Source organism: Zootoca vivipara, chromosome 8 (assembly GCF_965207765.1).
Source record: "Zootoca vivipara chromosome 8, rZooViv2.hap1.1, whole genome shotgun sequence".
NCBI classification, from domain to species: Eukaryota; Metazoa; Chordata; class Lepidosauria; order Squamata; family Lacertidae; genus Zootoca; species Zootoca vivipara.
Genome location: NC_142591.1, coordinates 999,935 through 1,017,637, shown reverse-complemented (window position 1 = coordinate 1,017,637; position 17,703 = coordinate 999,935). Strand labels below are relative to the sequence as shown.

The 17,703-nt window shown below is 43.6% G+C and overlaps 1 protein-coding gene across 8 annotated transcripts in view; it reads right to left on the bottom strand.

Moving 5' to 3' along the window:
- Positions 1 to 16: 16 nt before the first annotated feature.
- The window catches only part of ADCY2 (adenylate cyclase 2), a 123,433-nt gene continuing 105,746 nt past the window's right edge, over positions 17 to 17,703 (bottom strand). For 5 of the 8 annotated variants that reach the window (XM_088674929.1, XM_088674931.1, XM_035101265.3 and 2 more), the window contains 4 exons: positions 10,111 to 10,218; positions 8,163 to 8,277; positions 1,597 to 1,721; positions 17 to 792 (listed from right to left, as the gene is read on the bottom strand). In XM_088674929.1, the coding sequence (XP_088531055.1) occupies positions 640 to 792; positions 1,597 to 1,721; positions 8,163 to 8,277; positions 10,111 to 10,218 (501 nt within the window). In that variant the 3' untranslated portion in view covers positions 17 to 639. The remainder of the gene's footprint in view (positions 793 to 1,596; positions 1,722 to 8,162; positions 8,278 to 10,110; positions 10,219 to 17,703) is intronic. The other 3 variants (XM_088674930.1, XM_060278171.2, XR_004691663.3) reach the window with 2 other exon arrangements.

The window sequence follows — 17,703 nt, the reverse complement described above, 5'->3', positions numbered from 1 at the left end:
CATTGAAAGACAAAAGTACATATAAAGTTTTAATGAGTTAAACTTACAAAAGACAATGGCATCAAAACATTGGACACATTTTGTACAAAACTGGTCCTGCTCATCTATACTTCTTTTGAGAAGGTGGCTAGCCAGGGGCTCCATTTCCTGTCCCTGGCATCTAGTGAACACACCTTAGTTGTAGTAGATGAAGGGACAGAATTAGAGATTACAAATTCAGGACTAGAAGGGGAGCTACCATACTTCCCACAACTTTCCATGCAGCTCCAGTTTTATTGCCATAAATTTTTTTTGTATTTTTATTTTCTTTCTTCAAACTGTCTTCCCCAAGGTCTCAGACCTTTAATTTCTCCAACTCCTGCAAATTGTCTCTCTTTCCCACTGAAGTGTTGACAGTGCAAGTTGCTGTTCAGTCTTTCCAGCCCAGAGCATCCCTTGTTCCAGCCATCCTGGAACATTAAGACTATTAAGGTCTCTGGATACAGAATGGTGGAAGGAGACCGTAAATATGACTACAACAACATTTCTATGTACCAGAAAATTACACACATGTTCATGGTATGGGCTGAAAGAGACTTAAGGAAAAAATGGGCAATGCTTCTTTTAAATTGCAACACTGCCCGCAGCAGAGAGCCTGTTTCAGGACACCACATTCCCTTGTGAGAGGGACTTTGTCATTTCCGTATGTACAAAATAGGTCTGAAGCTCCCCTTTTCCTTTGACGTTGATTATGCCTCGGCAGGTGCATATGTAGCCCAGTGTTTGCAAAATGTTCCTGGTCTCTTCTGTGACCTGAAATGCAAAAGAGACAGACAAGCACACCACACTTTAAGAAAAGGAAATCTCAAATCCTGCCTCCCTCCCTCCCCCTCTTTGCCCAAAGTCCAGAAGTGATGGAGCAGTGAGGAAAATCCTTCACAGGACTCTTTTACTTCGCACAGGGTCTCCTTTTTGCTTATCTTAAGGGACAGGTGAGTGAATACAATCATAGAAGATCCACCACAAATAATTTACACAACAGGATAAAAACAGCACCTTGAACTGAACAGATTCTAAAAAACTTTGAAATATATAAATAAAAATTTAACCCACCCCCAAGCATATCTACAACTTCTATCAATCCACAGGATAAAAAAACAGCAACAGCACAGCAGCAGCAGCAACAACAACAACAGACAATGCTGTCATCTTTGGAATCAGTTCCTCCATCTCCACCCTGCAGCCGCCACCACCATCACAGCCCCAACATTTGCTCCAGAGAATTATGGGCCCCTCAAAAGAAGAGATGGAGAGTGGATGGAGTTGGATTACTGAAAACTGATTTCCTCCCCATTCTGCCGATGGTAGATTCCCTGTCAGCTGAGCAACCCTGTTGGATACCCACCTAATAAAAAATGTTTTTGGGATTTTGGATCAGATTTTAACCAAGGAACCTTTGACTCACCTACAAGTCCCGTCCCCCCCCCCAGCTGTGCTGCTGCAGTCTTCACTTGATGAGCTTCTCCCATGTGTGAAATAGCCTGCCAGGGACCTTTCGTGGGGAGAATCCCCTGCTGTGCAGGGGCACTTGAGTAAAAAGACAAATAGAAACCAAACCTGAATTTTATCTAAGACACCGGTGCTATCCATTCTGCTGGCCACATTTACAGTGTTGCCCCAGATATCGTACTGTGGCTTCTGTGCTCCAATGACACCCGCAATTACAGGTCCATGGTTAATTCCTGTAAAGAAGATGGCAAATTAAGGGTGGTCCCCCTCACCAAATATATATATTTTTAATGCTACAAATCACAGAGCTCCCTGGAGGAAACATAAATGTTTTGAAACACATATGCACATATGCAGAATTAATTCCTATGGCTGGGATTCAGATCAAATTAATATTTAATTTATTCATAATATTGTTCATTTAAGAAGTGGCAAAATTCCATCAAATAAGCATTGAACAATTATAATGGGAAAATTGAGAAGTATTAATGCATTGACAAAACAACATGGGCAATACTAGGGAATGTGTTACGGTGCCATCAGCACATATTTATATGAGACTGACGGTTATCTTTCTATGGCAGAGCTGTAAAGCATTTGCTGTGGAAATGAGTATCACTTTGTTATTGATTTGTATTACCTACTTTTTGTTTCCTAGGAGTATGTCATATAATTGGAACACACTGAACACTGCTCTGCTAATGAATGATTAGGAAGCGCTATATATAAAATCAAAGTATTTGTTAAAAGTATAACAGCTTTCTTTTTACAGGTTGCCCCATCTTTTTTGTGAGGGAAAGTATCCTTTGTGCCTTAAAAAAAGGTTTTCATTTATTTTATTTAGAAGCTCCACATTACAGGTTTCTGAAGGAAAGTGTTTGCAAGCAACTGTAATCCAACTGTAATCTCAAAGCTACGAACATGAGTTTGACCAAACTGCGGGAGGCAGTGCAAGACAGGAGTGCCTGATGTGCTCTGGTCCATGGGGTCACGAAGAGTCGGACATGACTAAACGACTAAACAACAAACAACAACAAGTAATCCCAAAGTAGTGGGTGGCTGAGGGCAACTTGGGGCTCGTCCACACTAGAACGCCTGGGGCCAAGCGGTTTTCCATTTGTCTCCTGCTTTCTATGCATGGTTCACAGTAGTTCTGCCTTTGGCCTGCCACTTTCCCCGGAAAATCCGCTCTTTAGCGTTAAATTGGAACAAAAGGCAATCTGCAGAAAAGCCAACTGCTTTTTGTTTCGATTCAATGCTGTGTCTCTTAGTTTGAAAGCATTCTTCCACAACCTGCTTCTGCCACTAGGTGACACTATAAGCTAAAATGAACAAACAATATAAAACAATTCCTTCCAGTAGCACCTTAGAGACCAACTAAGTTTGTCACTGGTATGAGCTTTCGTGTGCATGCACACTTCTTCAGATACACTGAAACAGAAGTCACCAGACCCTTATATATAGTGAGAGGGTGGGGAGGGGTATTACTCAGAAGGGGGTGGGAATGGGTGGTTGGCTGATAGGTGTGGTAAACCTGCTGATGACTGTTAATGACTGCAATTGGTCTTACAGGAAAAAGCAAGGGGTGAGATAGCTATCTTTATCTCTGCCATGATAAAGCTATCTTTAGCCATCTCACCCATTGCTTTTTCCTGTAAGACCAATTACAGACGTTAACAGTGTCCGGTGACTTCTGTTTCAGTGTATCTGAAGAAGTGTGCATGCACACGAAAGCTCATACCAATGACAAACTTAGTTGGCCTCTAAGGTGCTGCTGGAAGGAATTGTTTTATTTTGTTTAGACTACGTCAGACCAACATGGCTACCTACCTGTAACTAAAATGAGCAGAATCAGCCAGCAAGCAAAACTAGAATTATACAAACTGGGGTGGGGGTGGGCGGTGAGAATCCCAGAAAGAAAAATACTGTTACATTAAACATGAAATATTTTTTCTCCTGAACCTTCCTTCTCCTGAACCTTCCCAACGGCAGGACAGTATTGACTTAGAACAGTGGCTTGTGGAAGGGCATAGTCCTGAGGGGAAAAGCTGGGAAATACTGGATGAGGAACACCTAGAAGAGAAAACACCCGGAGAGAGACAAGTGGCAGATTCATTGTCCTTGGACTGCATTCCTGACCCCCCTTCACCTATGACTAGACGGGCTTTGAGAGTGATAGAACAGAGAGCTCAGCGGCAACAAGCTCAGGTTACCCGATGTAGGAGTGATGTAGATTAACGGGGACGGAGGGGGTGCACCTTAACTGGGAGTAACGCCATTTCTAGAACGATATGCATTGCTTTGTCTCTCACTGTGATTATTAAAGAAACTAACTGATAAGAACACTACTTTCATTTGATCTGCTTATTTATTGCCACCGGGGAAGGGATCCGATTCCCCGAAGTCTGACAGCGGGCAAATGTTGTCCCCATCCTCAAAAAGGGAGAAAAGGAAGACCCAGGTAACTACTGACTGGTGAGCTTGACATCAGTACAGTGATACCTCGGGTTACAGATGCTTCAGGTTACAAACACTTCAGGTTACAGACTCCGCTAACCCAGAAATAGTAGCTCAGGTTAAGAACTTTGCTTCAGGATGAGAACAGAAATTGTGCTCCAGTGGCAGCAGGAGCCCCCATTAGCTAAAGTGGTGCTTCAGGTTAAGAACAGTTTCAGGTTAAGAATGAACGTCCAGAATGAATTAAGTTCTTAACCAGAGGTACCACTGTACCTGGAAAGGTCCTAGGACAGATAATTCAACTGTCGGACTTTGAGCATTTGGAAGAGGATGCTGTGATTACTAAGACCCAGCATGGGTTTCTCAAAAATAAGTCATGCCAGACCAATCTGATTTCTTTTTTTGATGGAATTACAGTCATACCTTATGTTACAGATGCTTCAGGTCACGCGTTTTCGGGTTGCGGACTGTGGGAAACCCAGAAGTATTGGAACGGGTTACTTCTGGCTTTCACCGATTGCGCATACACGGAAGTGCTAAATCACGCCGGCACCAGTGCGGCGCTTCAGAATGCGAACGCTGCGGGTTGCAGACATGCCTCCATCACGGATTACATCCACAACCCGAGGTTCCACTGTATAAATTTGGTGGACATAGTATATCTTGATTTCATTAAGGCTTTCTTGTGGAGATGTGGTTAACTGTGAGATGGATTTGTAGCTGGATGAATGACTGAACTCAAAGAGTACTCATTAATGGTTCCTTGTCATCCTGGAAGAAAGTGACAAGTGGGGTGTTGGAGGGTTCTGTCCTGGGCCCATTGTTGGTCAACGTCTTTATAAATGACTTGGATGAAGGAATTGAGGGGGTGCTCATTAAATTTGCAGATGACACCAATTTGGGAGGGGTAGCTAATGCCTCAGAAGAAAGAATCAGAATTAAAAATGACTGTAACAGATTGGAGAACTGGGTGCAAGCTAACAAAATGAATTTTAGTGGAGGCACTTAGGCAGGAAGAAACAGATGCACATATATAGGACGGGGAACAACTGGTTTACTAGCAGTACATGTGAAAATGATCTAAGGATCTTGGTGGACCACAAGCTTAACATGATAACAGCAGTGTGATGCAGCAGCAAAAAAAACAAACTAATGCTATTCTTGGCTGCATCCACAGAAGTCTAGTGTCTAGTGTCCAGATCAAGGGAAATAAAAGTACCACTCTATTCTGCCTTAGTCAGACCACACTTGGAATACTGTGTCCAATTTTGGGCACCACAATATAAGACGGATGTTGACAAGCTGGAATGTGTGCGGAGGACGGCAACCAAGATGATCAAGGGTCTGGAAACCAAGCCTTATGAGGAGTGCTTGAAGAAGCTGGGTATGTTTAGTCTGGAAAAGAGGAGGCTGGGAGGAGGCATGATAGTCATCTTCAAATATATGGAGGAGGGAGCAAGCTTGTTTTCTCCTGCTCTGGAGGGTAGGACTCAAACCAATGGCTTCAAGTTGCAAGAAAGGAGATTCCAACTAAACATTAAAAAAAATCTGACAGTAAGAGCTGTTCAGCAGTGGAACAGACTCCCACGAGAGGTGATGGATTCTCCTTCCCTGGAGGTATTTAAGCAGAGGTTGAATGGCCATCTCTCATGGATGCTTTAGTTGAAATTCCTCCATTGCAGGGGGTGGGACTAGATGACCCCTGGGGTACCTTCCAGCTCTAAGATTCTATGATTCTAACTTTCAAGAAAAAGTACAATATATTACAGAAGAGTGTATGATATAGCATGCTCAAACCTTTAGAGTGTGTCCAAAAAAGAAAAAAATCTCACAATATATATTATATCCATTGAATTCCTCTTATTTATAACAATATTTATGCTGGCAAAGCAGTCTGGTTAATTTCACACACAAAAGAAAAAAAGAAGCAACTCAAATCAGTGTTTCCCTTCTCACTCCGCGAGAGTGGTGGAGCAGGCTACAGCGCAGCAGGCTCTGCGGGTACCGCCAGCGGCAGCAGCGGAGGCAACGCTTTGGGCCTGACGGCTTCTCTGACGGGCACCATGAACAGGAAGAAGAAGCCCTTCTTGGGGATGCCCATGCCGCTGGGCTACGTGCCAGGCCTGGGCCGAGGATGAGTGGGCCGAGACTGGGCTCTGGAGTTGGGCAGTGGCCCTGGGAAGTGGGAGAGCCGGCGGCGTCAGTGTCGCCCTGGCTTCCTCCTCGAGTGAGCCCTCCTCAGGTCAGCCCTTTCCCTCCTCGCCCTTGCAGCGTTTTGCTTGGTTCTAAGGTGCCCATGTTCCATGTGAAGGGTGCCTCTGACCATACGCAAAGTGCCTTCTCTGCAGAGCAAGGCGCATGTGTTTCCGTGGGGCCTTTAAAAGCCTTCAAGGGCCTGACACCTAGAGCATGTACAGAGTTCTTTCTGCCGTCTGATTCCTGCATTCCATGGATCCAAATGACCCTCAAGGGTCCCTTCCAACTCTATGATTCTGTAATAGGAAATGGCATACTTCCCTGAATAGTACTCTTTTTCCTCATTTTTAAAAATTGACAAGTTAGGAAAGAAAAGGAAATAATGAAAACATGCTGTGAACTGCCCTGAGATCTGTGGATGAAGGGCGGTGTGCAAATTTAATAAATAATAGTAATAAACTCACCCTATGGCTTTATTATTACTGTATTATTACTATTACTACTACTACTCACAGGGATGAGCCGGGGGTAGGGGGAGGAGGGGGCAGGATAACTCATGTGCCCGGACAGAGTGGCGGGAAATCACAGGAAAGAACCACAGCAACGCATGGCCAGGCCAGCTAGTATTTAATAAAAAGCTTCCCCAAACAGGGCTGCCTTCAGATGTCTTCTAAAAGTCAGATTCAGTGGTGCCTCAACTTACAAATTTAATCCCTTCCGAGTGGACCTTCATAAGTTGAAAAATTCGTAAGTGTGGGGGGAATTTAAAAAATTCGTAAGTCGAAAAAATCCTATCTAAAAATTCGTAAGTCGAAAAAATCCTATCTAAAAATTTGTAAGTCGAAAAAATCCTATCTAAACCACATCCAAAATGGTGGGCGGAACTCTGTTCATAACTCGAAACATTCGTAAGCCGAGTCATTCGTAAGTTGAGGTACCACTGTAGTTGTTTCTTTCCTGATGGGAGGAAAGATGGGACATCTGATGGGAGGGCGTTCCACAGGGCGGGCGGCGCCACCACGGAGAAGGCCCAATGCCTGGTTGCAATTCTTCTTTGTTTCTGCTGCAAGCACCATAAAGTTTCCAACAAAAGAGGTTTAAAGACTGTCTCAAGGCAAATCTAAAAAAAATGTAGTATAAACGCTGACAACTGGGAAACACTGGCCTGCGAGCTCTCCAGTTGGAGAACAGCCTTTCCCAAAGGTGTCATGGGCTTTGAAGAAACTCGATCTCAGGACGCAAGGGAGAAACGGAAGGCACACTTGGCAAATCCACACCGTGATCAACTCCCGCCTGGAAACCTATGTCCCCACTGTGGAAGGCCATATGGATCCAGAATTGGCCTCCACAGTCACTTACAGACCCATTGTTAAAATCGTGTTTATGGAAGACAATCTTACTCAGCTACAAGGGATCGCCAAAGAAGAAGAAGAAGAAGAGAAGAAAGTTCCCACATCACTTTGATTGCGCCTTCTGCACCCTGCTTGCTTCTTGGTATCTGGAGGACAGATGTCTCCTGCTTCCAGTGAGTCTCCAATACCCACAATGCTTTCCCCCCCCTAAGGTTTCAATATTTCTGACAAGTCATTGAAGTCATTTTCAATGAGTGGTAATGTTGCATATACGGCGATTCCAACTTTTCATTTCGGGGTGACCTTTTTTCACAGCTCAGAAGAATTAGTCTCTTTTCAGTCTTTCTAAGCAAACACTGAAAAGGGACTATTTATTTTAAGAATAAAGTCCTTTTTTAAAAAAAGAAAAAAGAAAAAAAATCCATTTTTTAAAAAAAAGAAAAAAATCCATTTTTTTGAAAGTCAAAAAGTTATAACCCTAGTGATCACAGCCACAGTCTCACAATATTCAACTGTAGTGATGTGCTGAAATTAGCATTGGGGGGGGGGGGGAGTTATGCAAACACAATGCTGGAATAACAAAGTGGAGGAACTTGAACTGTTAACACTGTATTAAAAAGGATATTATTGCTGTACTTGGAGATGAGACAAAATACTTATGCTGCTTACCTACGCGTAGCTTGAAGTCGTTGAAGGAATGCTTGTTTATGACATCCAGTTTTGCTCCCAGGGCAAATGCAAACTCCACCATAGTCCCGATATGCATGTATTGTCTGTCAGGCTCCTGAATGTGAACACACAGACATACACATATCCAGTAAGGCCACTGCAATTATCAAAGAAGCCTCAATAGAGATTTGCTCTCTGCAAATGTTGCAATTTACTGAAAACTTACAAGAAGGCAGTGTTTTAATTCTAGAGTTACAACCCTATGTACTTTTACTTGTTCCAACAGAATCACAGTACTTTGGACTTATTCCTGATCAAAGTGGGATATAAACTAACAAATATTTTTTTAAAAAATTTAATTAATTAAATTGAGCTCAGTGTGATTTATTTCTGAGTAAACATGCATAAGATTGGGCTGTATGTTATTTACGCCTGCACACAGCTCAGTTTTGTATCAGCTATGCACTTGTGGAAAACCAATCTGCCTGGTCAAAATGGGTTCTGGACTGGCTCCGAGTGCTTGTTGGCCCATGGGTAAGAAAGAGATCTGCTTTTGGTTCCCAGTAAGTAACGGATTTGCAACTCCCCTTGCGAGAACAGGTCCCTCCCTCCCTTCTAGGATCCCTTCCCTCTTTGCTCCCCTGCTGGTCTCCTGAATGATGGATGGCCCTAGACATTTTGGTACCTGAGGCGAACCACAAATTGTACATCCTTCTGCCAGGGAAGAAGGGGTGAGTGAACATCTACATTGGGAAGAAGTGGCTGGGGGGGGGGGATAAAGAGCTTCATTGGGAACAAGGGTGGGAGGGGCCCAGCAGTGCCTTCTATTTGCTTAGAGGCTGCTGTACAAGTGGCATGTGGGGGGGGGGCTGCCGGAGAGGTGGCAGAGCTGCCGCTGCCACCATGAGCAACACATTCCTTGGAAGCTGGATTTCCTGTCTCTCTGGATCGGGCCACCCAAGGCGGTGGCCTCGCTTTGCCTCCTGGGTGGGCCAACCCTCGCTTGATGCAATAGGCCCTTCAAGTCTTGGGACTTAAGACAATGGCCAAATGGGTCACCTGCGCATGCTCTCAGGTCCAGGTGGCTCTGCCCATTTCATACCGTACAGATAGAGGGAGCCATCCCACCTGAGAGGCTCATATCTGTTCATTCATGAGAGGGGAGGGCCCAGCTGGTTTTTGTGTGCCAGGTCTTCACACATACTTAATGTACATCAGTGCACAGGACCCTCCGAGCTGCAACTGTGGACTGTAGGAGAATAGGATCGAGCTGTTTTAATGTTATGTGAATATGAAGCATGATTCTTCAAAAATATCCTACTTGCTCTATAGGCATAAATCCATTCTCACTCAGAAGCTGAGTGGGAAGAGAATGAGAAGGAAATAAAGGGTGGGGTTGAAGTGTGGAGGGTTTTTTTGGGGGGGGGGTAAAGTTTAACACCACTTCACAAAATGTAGGTGAGATTCTTCAAATACTGGAACACCAGGGAAACTATGCAGGAATATCATTTTGCCTACCCACCCACCCCCATTAGGCCTTGCTATACAATGCTGTAACAGCAATAAAGAAATAAAACACTGTTCTGTAATAGCAGGGTGTTTATGCAGGGAATGAAAAGCATATTCAGAGTTAGAAAATCCAAGTGCTGGAGTGTTGTGTTTCATTGGAGGGAAACTGTATTAACTGCATTTCCTGAGATCTGGAGCCAAAAGTTGCACAGGTGCAGGCAAATGCTTCTGGGAACATGCACTGGGATTGCTGAAGTTGGCATGCCCCCTTTGGGATGCTCCCAAGATTCCTCCCAAGTTTTGGGCGCAGCTTTTCAGAGCCTTTGAACCGGCTTGGTGGGGAGATGACTTAGAAGCTTCACTGCATTCCCAGATGTGGCCTTTTGCACCCCAGACAAAATATGGTCCCTACAAAGTGGACACAGGAACTTTGATGTACCTGACTATGTTCCTGGCTGGGCATTGCGCTTAGCCCTGTGGCTGCCATGTAAGTGCTCCCAATGGTCTTGATCTTTTCAACGCCGCTAAATTTGGGTTTCGACAATAGCTGTGAAGAAATAAGGCACTCAGGTGTCTGATAGCCAAATAATGCATCAGCATTGTTAACACACATGCTTCCCAGTGCTGCTTCCGGGCTGCACTTGTTTGGAGTATCTTTCAAGCACATTTAGCAGATCCAGAAGCAGCCAAACTAGTTGAGACAGTAGTTAAGACTTTTATTTAAGCCAAAGTTTGGCCCAATCTCACACAGGACACAGGCAGGGGATCATATTTTACAGCAAAAGGTGCCTGCAGGTGAGAAGAGCTGGCCAATGCTCTCGCCATGACTAGCATTCCTCGTTCAGGCTTTGGAGCTCAGCTGAGAAAGCTACTTAGCTGGGCTGGTTACCCAAGCTCTAGAGTTCCCTTTTTTCCTAGCTCAATGAACTACTTACTACAGTGCAGAAAGGCTGAGTTGGAAGAGGATACAAAAGCCCGTCTGGCACATGAATTAAGGAAAGGGAGAAGAGAGGTAGCTTTGTACTGAGCACTGCAGAGATAACTCTGCTTGCAGACATTGTTTTAATGTTAGCAAGTCACAATGACTACGTTTCAAAAAAGCAAACAGGATAGATGTATCAGCATGTCTTGCGGTTGCCAATTCTTTTGTTACAGGACTCTGCCATGAATGCCATTAGCCCTAACCCTTAGGGTGTGTGTGAAAAAGGCCTCTATGGATAGCATGCTGATAGGATTTTCACTTTTGGGGAGCAGAAACGAGTTTGACTTGTGAGCCAAAGTAATGTGACTTTTCTTCAAAAAGGGACTATTGCTCACAGTCCTTGGGGTCTTGTGTTCATCTTAACTCATGCTGTTGATGTTTGCTACCTTTCAAAATGAAGAGAGTATTGCATGCAGTCCTTCAAGATGTACAAATTCATCCTGAGCTTCAGGCAGTACTTTCCATATTTTCGCCAATGACCACAAAGGCACTCAGTGAGCCACATTTATGTTGACATTTTCAACTTCACTGCCAGGTCTGAATACAGGTTTAAACATAAAAGTTTTTAACCTATTCTCTTGTGAGCATGAGGGCTTTGAGAAGTTAGTTTATTTGTTTCGGCCACTGGCCATAACAAGGATAACTTATCAAGCTAATAACTGGTAAACAACAGATTAAACCCAAACCATCACAGAAGAAAAACATGGCAGACAGCCTAAAACAACATACTGTACATGACAATTCAGTTTAGATTCAACAGCAGGCATCCAAATTACAACCCACTACATGTAAATCAAAATAGGTCTGCAAATGCTTTGTAGACCCTAAAAGGAAAGAAAGCCAGTTTGGGTAACCTTCTTCCTTTCACGAGCTAACAAATTTCTGTTTTTGGTTCATGCAATGTTTTCCATCTTTCCATAACAGCTGTTCAATAGCCCTGCTCCATTCGTTCTTGCAGATGACACAATCAACTCTACAATGGGGGTGGTCTATAACAGTTGCCTCCACTCTCATACAATGCCACGAACCAAACGGCACATGTGATCAAATTGCCAAGGGCAATTCTTGAAAAGCTCAGTGGTGTGAAAGACAATTAGATTGTTTTCACACCAACTTTTTTCTGTAGCTTTGCCATCCTTTGTTCACTTTTTTAAACAGGGAAACATTGTAAAATGGCTGCATTCCATTGTCTTCTGTGGTGCTCTTGAGTGCTTTTTCAGTCCTCCTACGTGCTGCTATATTTTGGATATAAAAATGCAATTAAAGCATGAAATTGCCCAGTGAGGACGGGGGAAACCCTACTGCTCCTTTAACATGAAAGCTTCTTGCTTGCATTTCCCACTTGCTTGCTTCTCTCATCTCTGTAGGATCCATGCTGAATTACCCTTGTTCAATCAGATTTTACCCCATATTGCAGGGATATTAAACAGAATGTTTCTTTCTATTACTATGCTATGTGCTATGCAGAACCTTCATTTCAATTCCTCTTTCAGCTCATTGGGGAAAAGCAGAGCTGCAGCAGTGCTAAAGTGCTCTATCTAGTGTGCAAACAATCCAAATAAATGTTTCTGGTCAATGGTGATGTTTGATCATCAGGCCAAGTTAGTGTGGTAACTTCCACCAAAATACTTCCAGAATTTCCACAGTACCCCAGACTTGTGCTTACACAAAATAAAACTACCGGTAGGTACTACTAAGGAAACAGGGGCATTCTGGAACTCGCCCTGAAAGGGACAGAGGCTTTGTGCATGTTCTGAATACCCACAGAGCCTTGAGAACGCTCAGGAAGCATTTCTGCTGCTGCTGATCTGCCTTCCTCACAACAAAAAAAGTTTATCTGCTTTGCAAGTGCCCCTGACTTATGACATCTCTAGGTGAAACATATTTTATGTCTTCAAATTCAAGTTTGTTTATTTGCTGTTGTAAGATGCCATGTGCAGCAAAAAACATCTATCTCAAAGAAGTGCAGGAAATTGTTCTTGTCTAAAAAAATGCTCCCTGGAACCCAACACATTCTGAGCCTTAATGCAACTCTTGGTTTGACCGAGAAACTATTTTAACGTTTTGCAAAAGGAGCTCTGGCAATTCATTTTCTGCAGTCAGTGTTACTGCGACATTTGGATTTGCGGTGCTATTCTCTTCGGTGGTGGCATATATAAACTGCCTTGGGCATTTTGATACGATAGAGTGCTACTTTTGTGGTGGTGGGGGGAATCAACTGCACTTCTGAGCAGCAGAAGCATGAAGGCAATGACTTCCCTTCTGACCAGTCTTTGTCACAACCTCTGCTGTTTCCTTTCTGCTGCAGTCTGGCCTCCACCAAATTCATCTCCCTGTCCACTAGTCAATGTGATTTACATAGTTATTCACGTGAATTATGAACTTAAATGTAATAAATGATGCAATTATTTCCACACCATCCATTTCAATAATGCTAAGGGCATTCATCTCAATGCAAAGGAATCTAGAATGAACCATAACCTAGAATTCTGGTAAACATCAAAAACCACTATTGGTCATTTAGGAACACAAAAGTCATCCATGTGCCTCTTAAATGCTGCATGGAAAATTATTCCATTTTATGCATTCCATTTCTACAGCAGCTGGTGTCCTCTCAAATTCAGAGTGCAGCATTATTATTTCTTTTCTTTATGAATTGCTTCCCACAAAGCATCTCAAAATGAGAGTGATTTACAGTATAAGAAAAATATATTTATTATATTGTATTTTATTATTTGATTATAGAAAAAACACTCAAAGTGGTTTACAAAAGATAAAAAGTAAAATCAATGAAAGTTTACAATCCAAAGCTTAAAATATACAAAAGTTAAAATATCAAAACAGATCAAATCACAATTTTACATTCCTTTACCGGGGGGAGAGCCAAGATGGCGACGGAGGCAGCAGCTTAGTCAGAGCCTCCTGTTTCAATTAAGCTTTTAAACTAGTTTTTAGTCTTATATATATATATATTAACCACATCCCAGAAGCTGTACACGAGTCAACAGTGTGGTGCAGCAGGAGGGGGGTGGGAAACTACTGCAATTCTTGGCTGCATCAAGGGAGGTCAGGCCCTGAAGACGGTGCCGCGTCTCAAGTGATGTTCCAGCATAGAGAGTAGGAGTTGCTAAATAACCCTGAGAAAGACAGACGCCGGAGTAGAAAGCTACATTCCAGACTGATAAGCTTTTTGAGCTCTTGAGAGTCAAGGGTGGATAGTCTAAACCTCCTCCCCTCCACCAAGGTCCTTAATACTTTCTCATTAAACACTCTGAGCCCTGACCCCCCCCCCAAAAAAACAAAGTGCCAGTCCAGCGGTCGGGAAGTAAGACAAACTCAACTCAGGGGGATGTTTCTCACAAGGCAGAATTATAAAGACCTGGGAATCTCCTCTATGCATGCGGCAGAGACACCCCCAAAAGGAATACAGACTAAAATACTGCATTATTTCAAACCAAAAGCCAATGATCCCAGAACCATGGAGAGTTTGTACTCCCACGAATGGTCTATTGACCGTACCTGGTATGGGAAGAAAGTGGAAGTAAGTGAAGGAGGGGAATGGGTTGATCTGGCAACCGAGCTGGTCCAGGCATCCATGCAAAACAAGGTCTCTGAGGTCCTTCTGGAGCAGGAGCAGCAGATGGGAAATCCAGAGACCACGCCAGGTGGATCCGATGGGTCACTCAGGCCCAGGGAGAGGCAGGAGTTCTCTAGCCTGACGGAGCTCGGGGAGTGGCCGAGCGATCCAAAGGTCCAACAGTGGGATCCGGACAGTTATACCTACACTTTGATAGGGCTTTTCAAAGACACGCTGAAAGAATATCAAATTCAACTAAGCAAAGAGTTAGGGCCAATTGAAAACTTTCTTACGGAATGCTTGGGTTTGCTCACATCCCTGACAGAGTCAATTAGGGCTGGAGAAGACTGCTACTCCCATAAAACACCCCAACCAGAGCAACAACTAGAACAAAAAAAAGCCAGGGAAGAATGATATATGGACCTGACGAACGGACAACATGGCAGAGAAATTAGAAACATCAACCTAACCCTAGAGGACAACCACTCATTACCAGCAGGTTTGGCGCAGAATACTGCTCTAGTGTCCCACCAACCATCTGCTCCAGCAGAGGAGATGCAATCAAAAGATGACACTTTGTCTGACCAAGTATACGATCCCGCCAGTGATAAATCGGCCCTAATGAAACAAGCAACCACAAACTACCAACTGTCCATCATTTCGTGGAATATTGCAGGGTGGGGAACTAAAAGCAAAGATCTGCACCTAATGGATTTCCTAACCAAACACGACATTATATATATCCAAGAAACCTGGAAAACTATCACTCGTGTGCAACAAGTGCGTTACCCAGCCAAAGAGGAGGCAGGCCAAAAGGTGGCATCGCTCTATGTGCTTCAACATGAATACAAGCTGAAATTACACAGCTCCCCCCCCCCAAAAAAAATCGGATTCGGTGGCTGCGGCAATCATAGATTTTCGAAGTCATAGGTTGCTATGCATAAACCTCTACTTACCCCCCCTATCGACTACACACACAAGTAGACCTACTATGGAAAGAGGTGGAAGCCTATGTGGAACAATGTCGGGATCTCTATCCGACAGCTATGATAATACTAGCAGGAGACTTCAATGCAAGGGCCGGCCCGAGCGATGCTGACCTCTATGCACATTTCCATCAATGGCCCCCAGATTCAGAGATCACCTCACCACTACTCCCAAGGTCCTCATCTGATAAGATCTGTAACCTAGGAGGATTACATCTAGTTCAGATGGTATACAGTGGTACCTCGGTTTATGAACACAATTGGTTCCGGAAGTCTGTTCATAAACTGAAGCGTTCATAAATTGAAGTGAACTTTCCCATTGAAAGTAATGGAAAGTGGATTAATCCGTTCCAGACGGTCCGCGGAGTAACCGTTCATAAACTGAAGCGAACTTTTCCATTGAAAGTAATGGAAAGTGGATTAATCCGTTCCAGACGGGTCCGTGAAGTACTTAAATTGAAGCGTTCATAAACTGAAACATGGGTGTAATTGGTTCCGGAAGTCTGTTCATAAACTGAAGCGTTCATAAACTGAAGCGAACTTTCCCATTAAAAGTAATGGAAAGTGAATTAATCCGTTCCAGATGGGTCCGCGGCGTTCATAAACCGAAAATTCATAAACCGAGGTGTTCATAAACCGAGGTTCCACTGTATAGACAAAATCTATATACATACTGAACAGTGCCACACGAGGAAACTATCCAGGTCAATACACCTTTTGGTCAGGACAAAAACTCACTGTCATAGATTATCTTATCGTATCCCAAGAGCTAATTACCTCGATTGTTGAGTTTAGTATAATAGCAAGATCAGAAAGTGATCATCTACCTATGGTCCTATGGTGTGCTCTCCCACTCAACCAACCACTAATCCAACACAGATATCGACCGACCTTAACGACTGAAACAGGCCACAAAAAAGTTAAGTGGAATGGCCAAGTGAGTGAACTAGTCGCTAACTGGTACAACTCTGCCGAGAGCCAGCACTTGTCAAGAGCAATACTGGATGGATGTGCAGGAGCAGCGACGGACACTCCAAACATAATCACATTATACCAAACACTTACAAAAAGACTTCAAGAATTCATCATAAACCAGTGTTTCTCAACCTTTTTTGGGCCACGGCACACTTGTTCCGTGAAAAAAATCACGAGGCACACCACCATTAAAAAAGTTAAAAAATTTAACTCTGTGCCGCCCTATATTATAATTATGACTGTAAGAAACACTTGCCAAATATTGCTTTCCGGTGGACTAGTGCTGTGTATTGGCGGCCGCCAGGCTCGTTTGCACTGAGCTTTGGGAAAGAGGAGGAGAAATATTGCTTTCCGGCGGGTCAGCGTTGCATATTGGCAGCCGCCAGGCACGTGACAATGCAAATCGCCCTTCTCGTCGCCGCACGTCACGGCACACCAGCCAGCGTCATAAACCATACTCTGAATCTCCCCAGTATAGGATACCCTCTAAGAAGTGGTTTGGCCAAGAGTGCATGACCTCTAAAAAGACATTGATTCACGCCTTTATTGAACACAAGGAAGACCCTTCAGATGTTAAAAGACAGCTTATGGTGGATGCAAAAAAAAAAAGATGTAAAAAACTGCTGATTAGGAAAAAACGATCTGCAATGAAGTTACACTGGCAGCAATTAATTGAGGCCACCAAACTTATAAACCCATTACTATTCTGGAGGCTAGCCGTGGACCAATCAAGTTCGGGTCTATCACATCTATCTTGCTGTACATCAGTGACAACCAGGCAATCCCATTTCCATTCCCTGTATGGGGAACCTAATACCGCCCCCCCCAATACACTAGATATACCGGAAGAGCAACTTCAGCCATGGCCACCGGTTTCGACCAAGGAGATACACCTATTGATAGATCTGCTAAAGAATGGGAAAGCTCCTGGAAACGACTCTCTACCAACGGATCTGTTTAAAATCGATCCCAACTGGTGGGCCCCTGTTCTCTCATATAGATAGAACAGCTCAGATCCCTGATGACTGGGGGCTATCTATTATCATTCCTATTTACAAAAAAGGCCCTAGGGATGACCCTGCCAATTATAGGCCAATGAATCTCTTGAATACCATAAGCAAACTATACGCCAGATATCTGAGCAGAAAACTTTGTGAATGGATCGAAAAAGAGAACATGTTGGATGACGTGCAGGCAGGATTCAAACAGAGAAGATCCACTCAAGATAATTGCCTGACTTTGCAACATCTGGCCGAAAAATATACAACGCAGCATAATCCCCAGCTCTTTGCAGCATTTGTTGACTTCAAAGCAGCCTTTGATTCCATCTCATGAATCCAACTATGGGACAAACTTAGCAAGTCATCTATAGACTGATGTCTGCTGTTATTAATATATAAGCTATACAACAACACACGGCTCCGTGTAAGATGCAATCGGGAAGGCCAACTCTCCAACACAATTAGAACTACTAAGGGAGTTAAACAAGGGTGTATATTATCCCCCCACCTA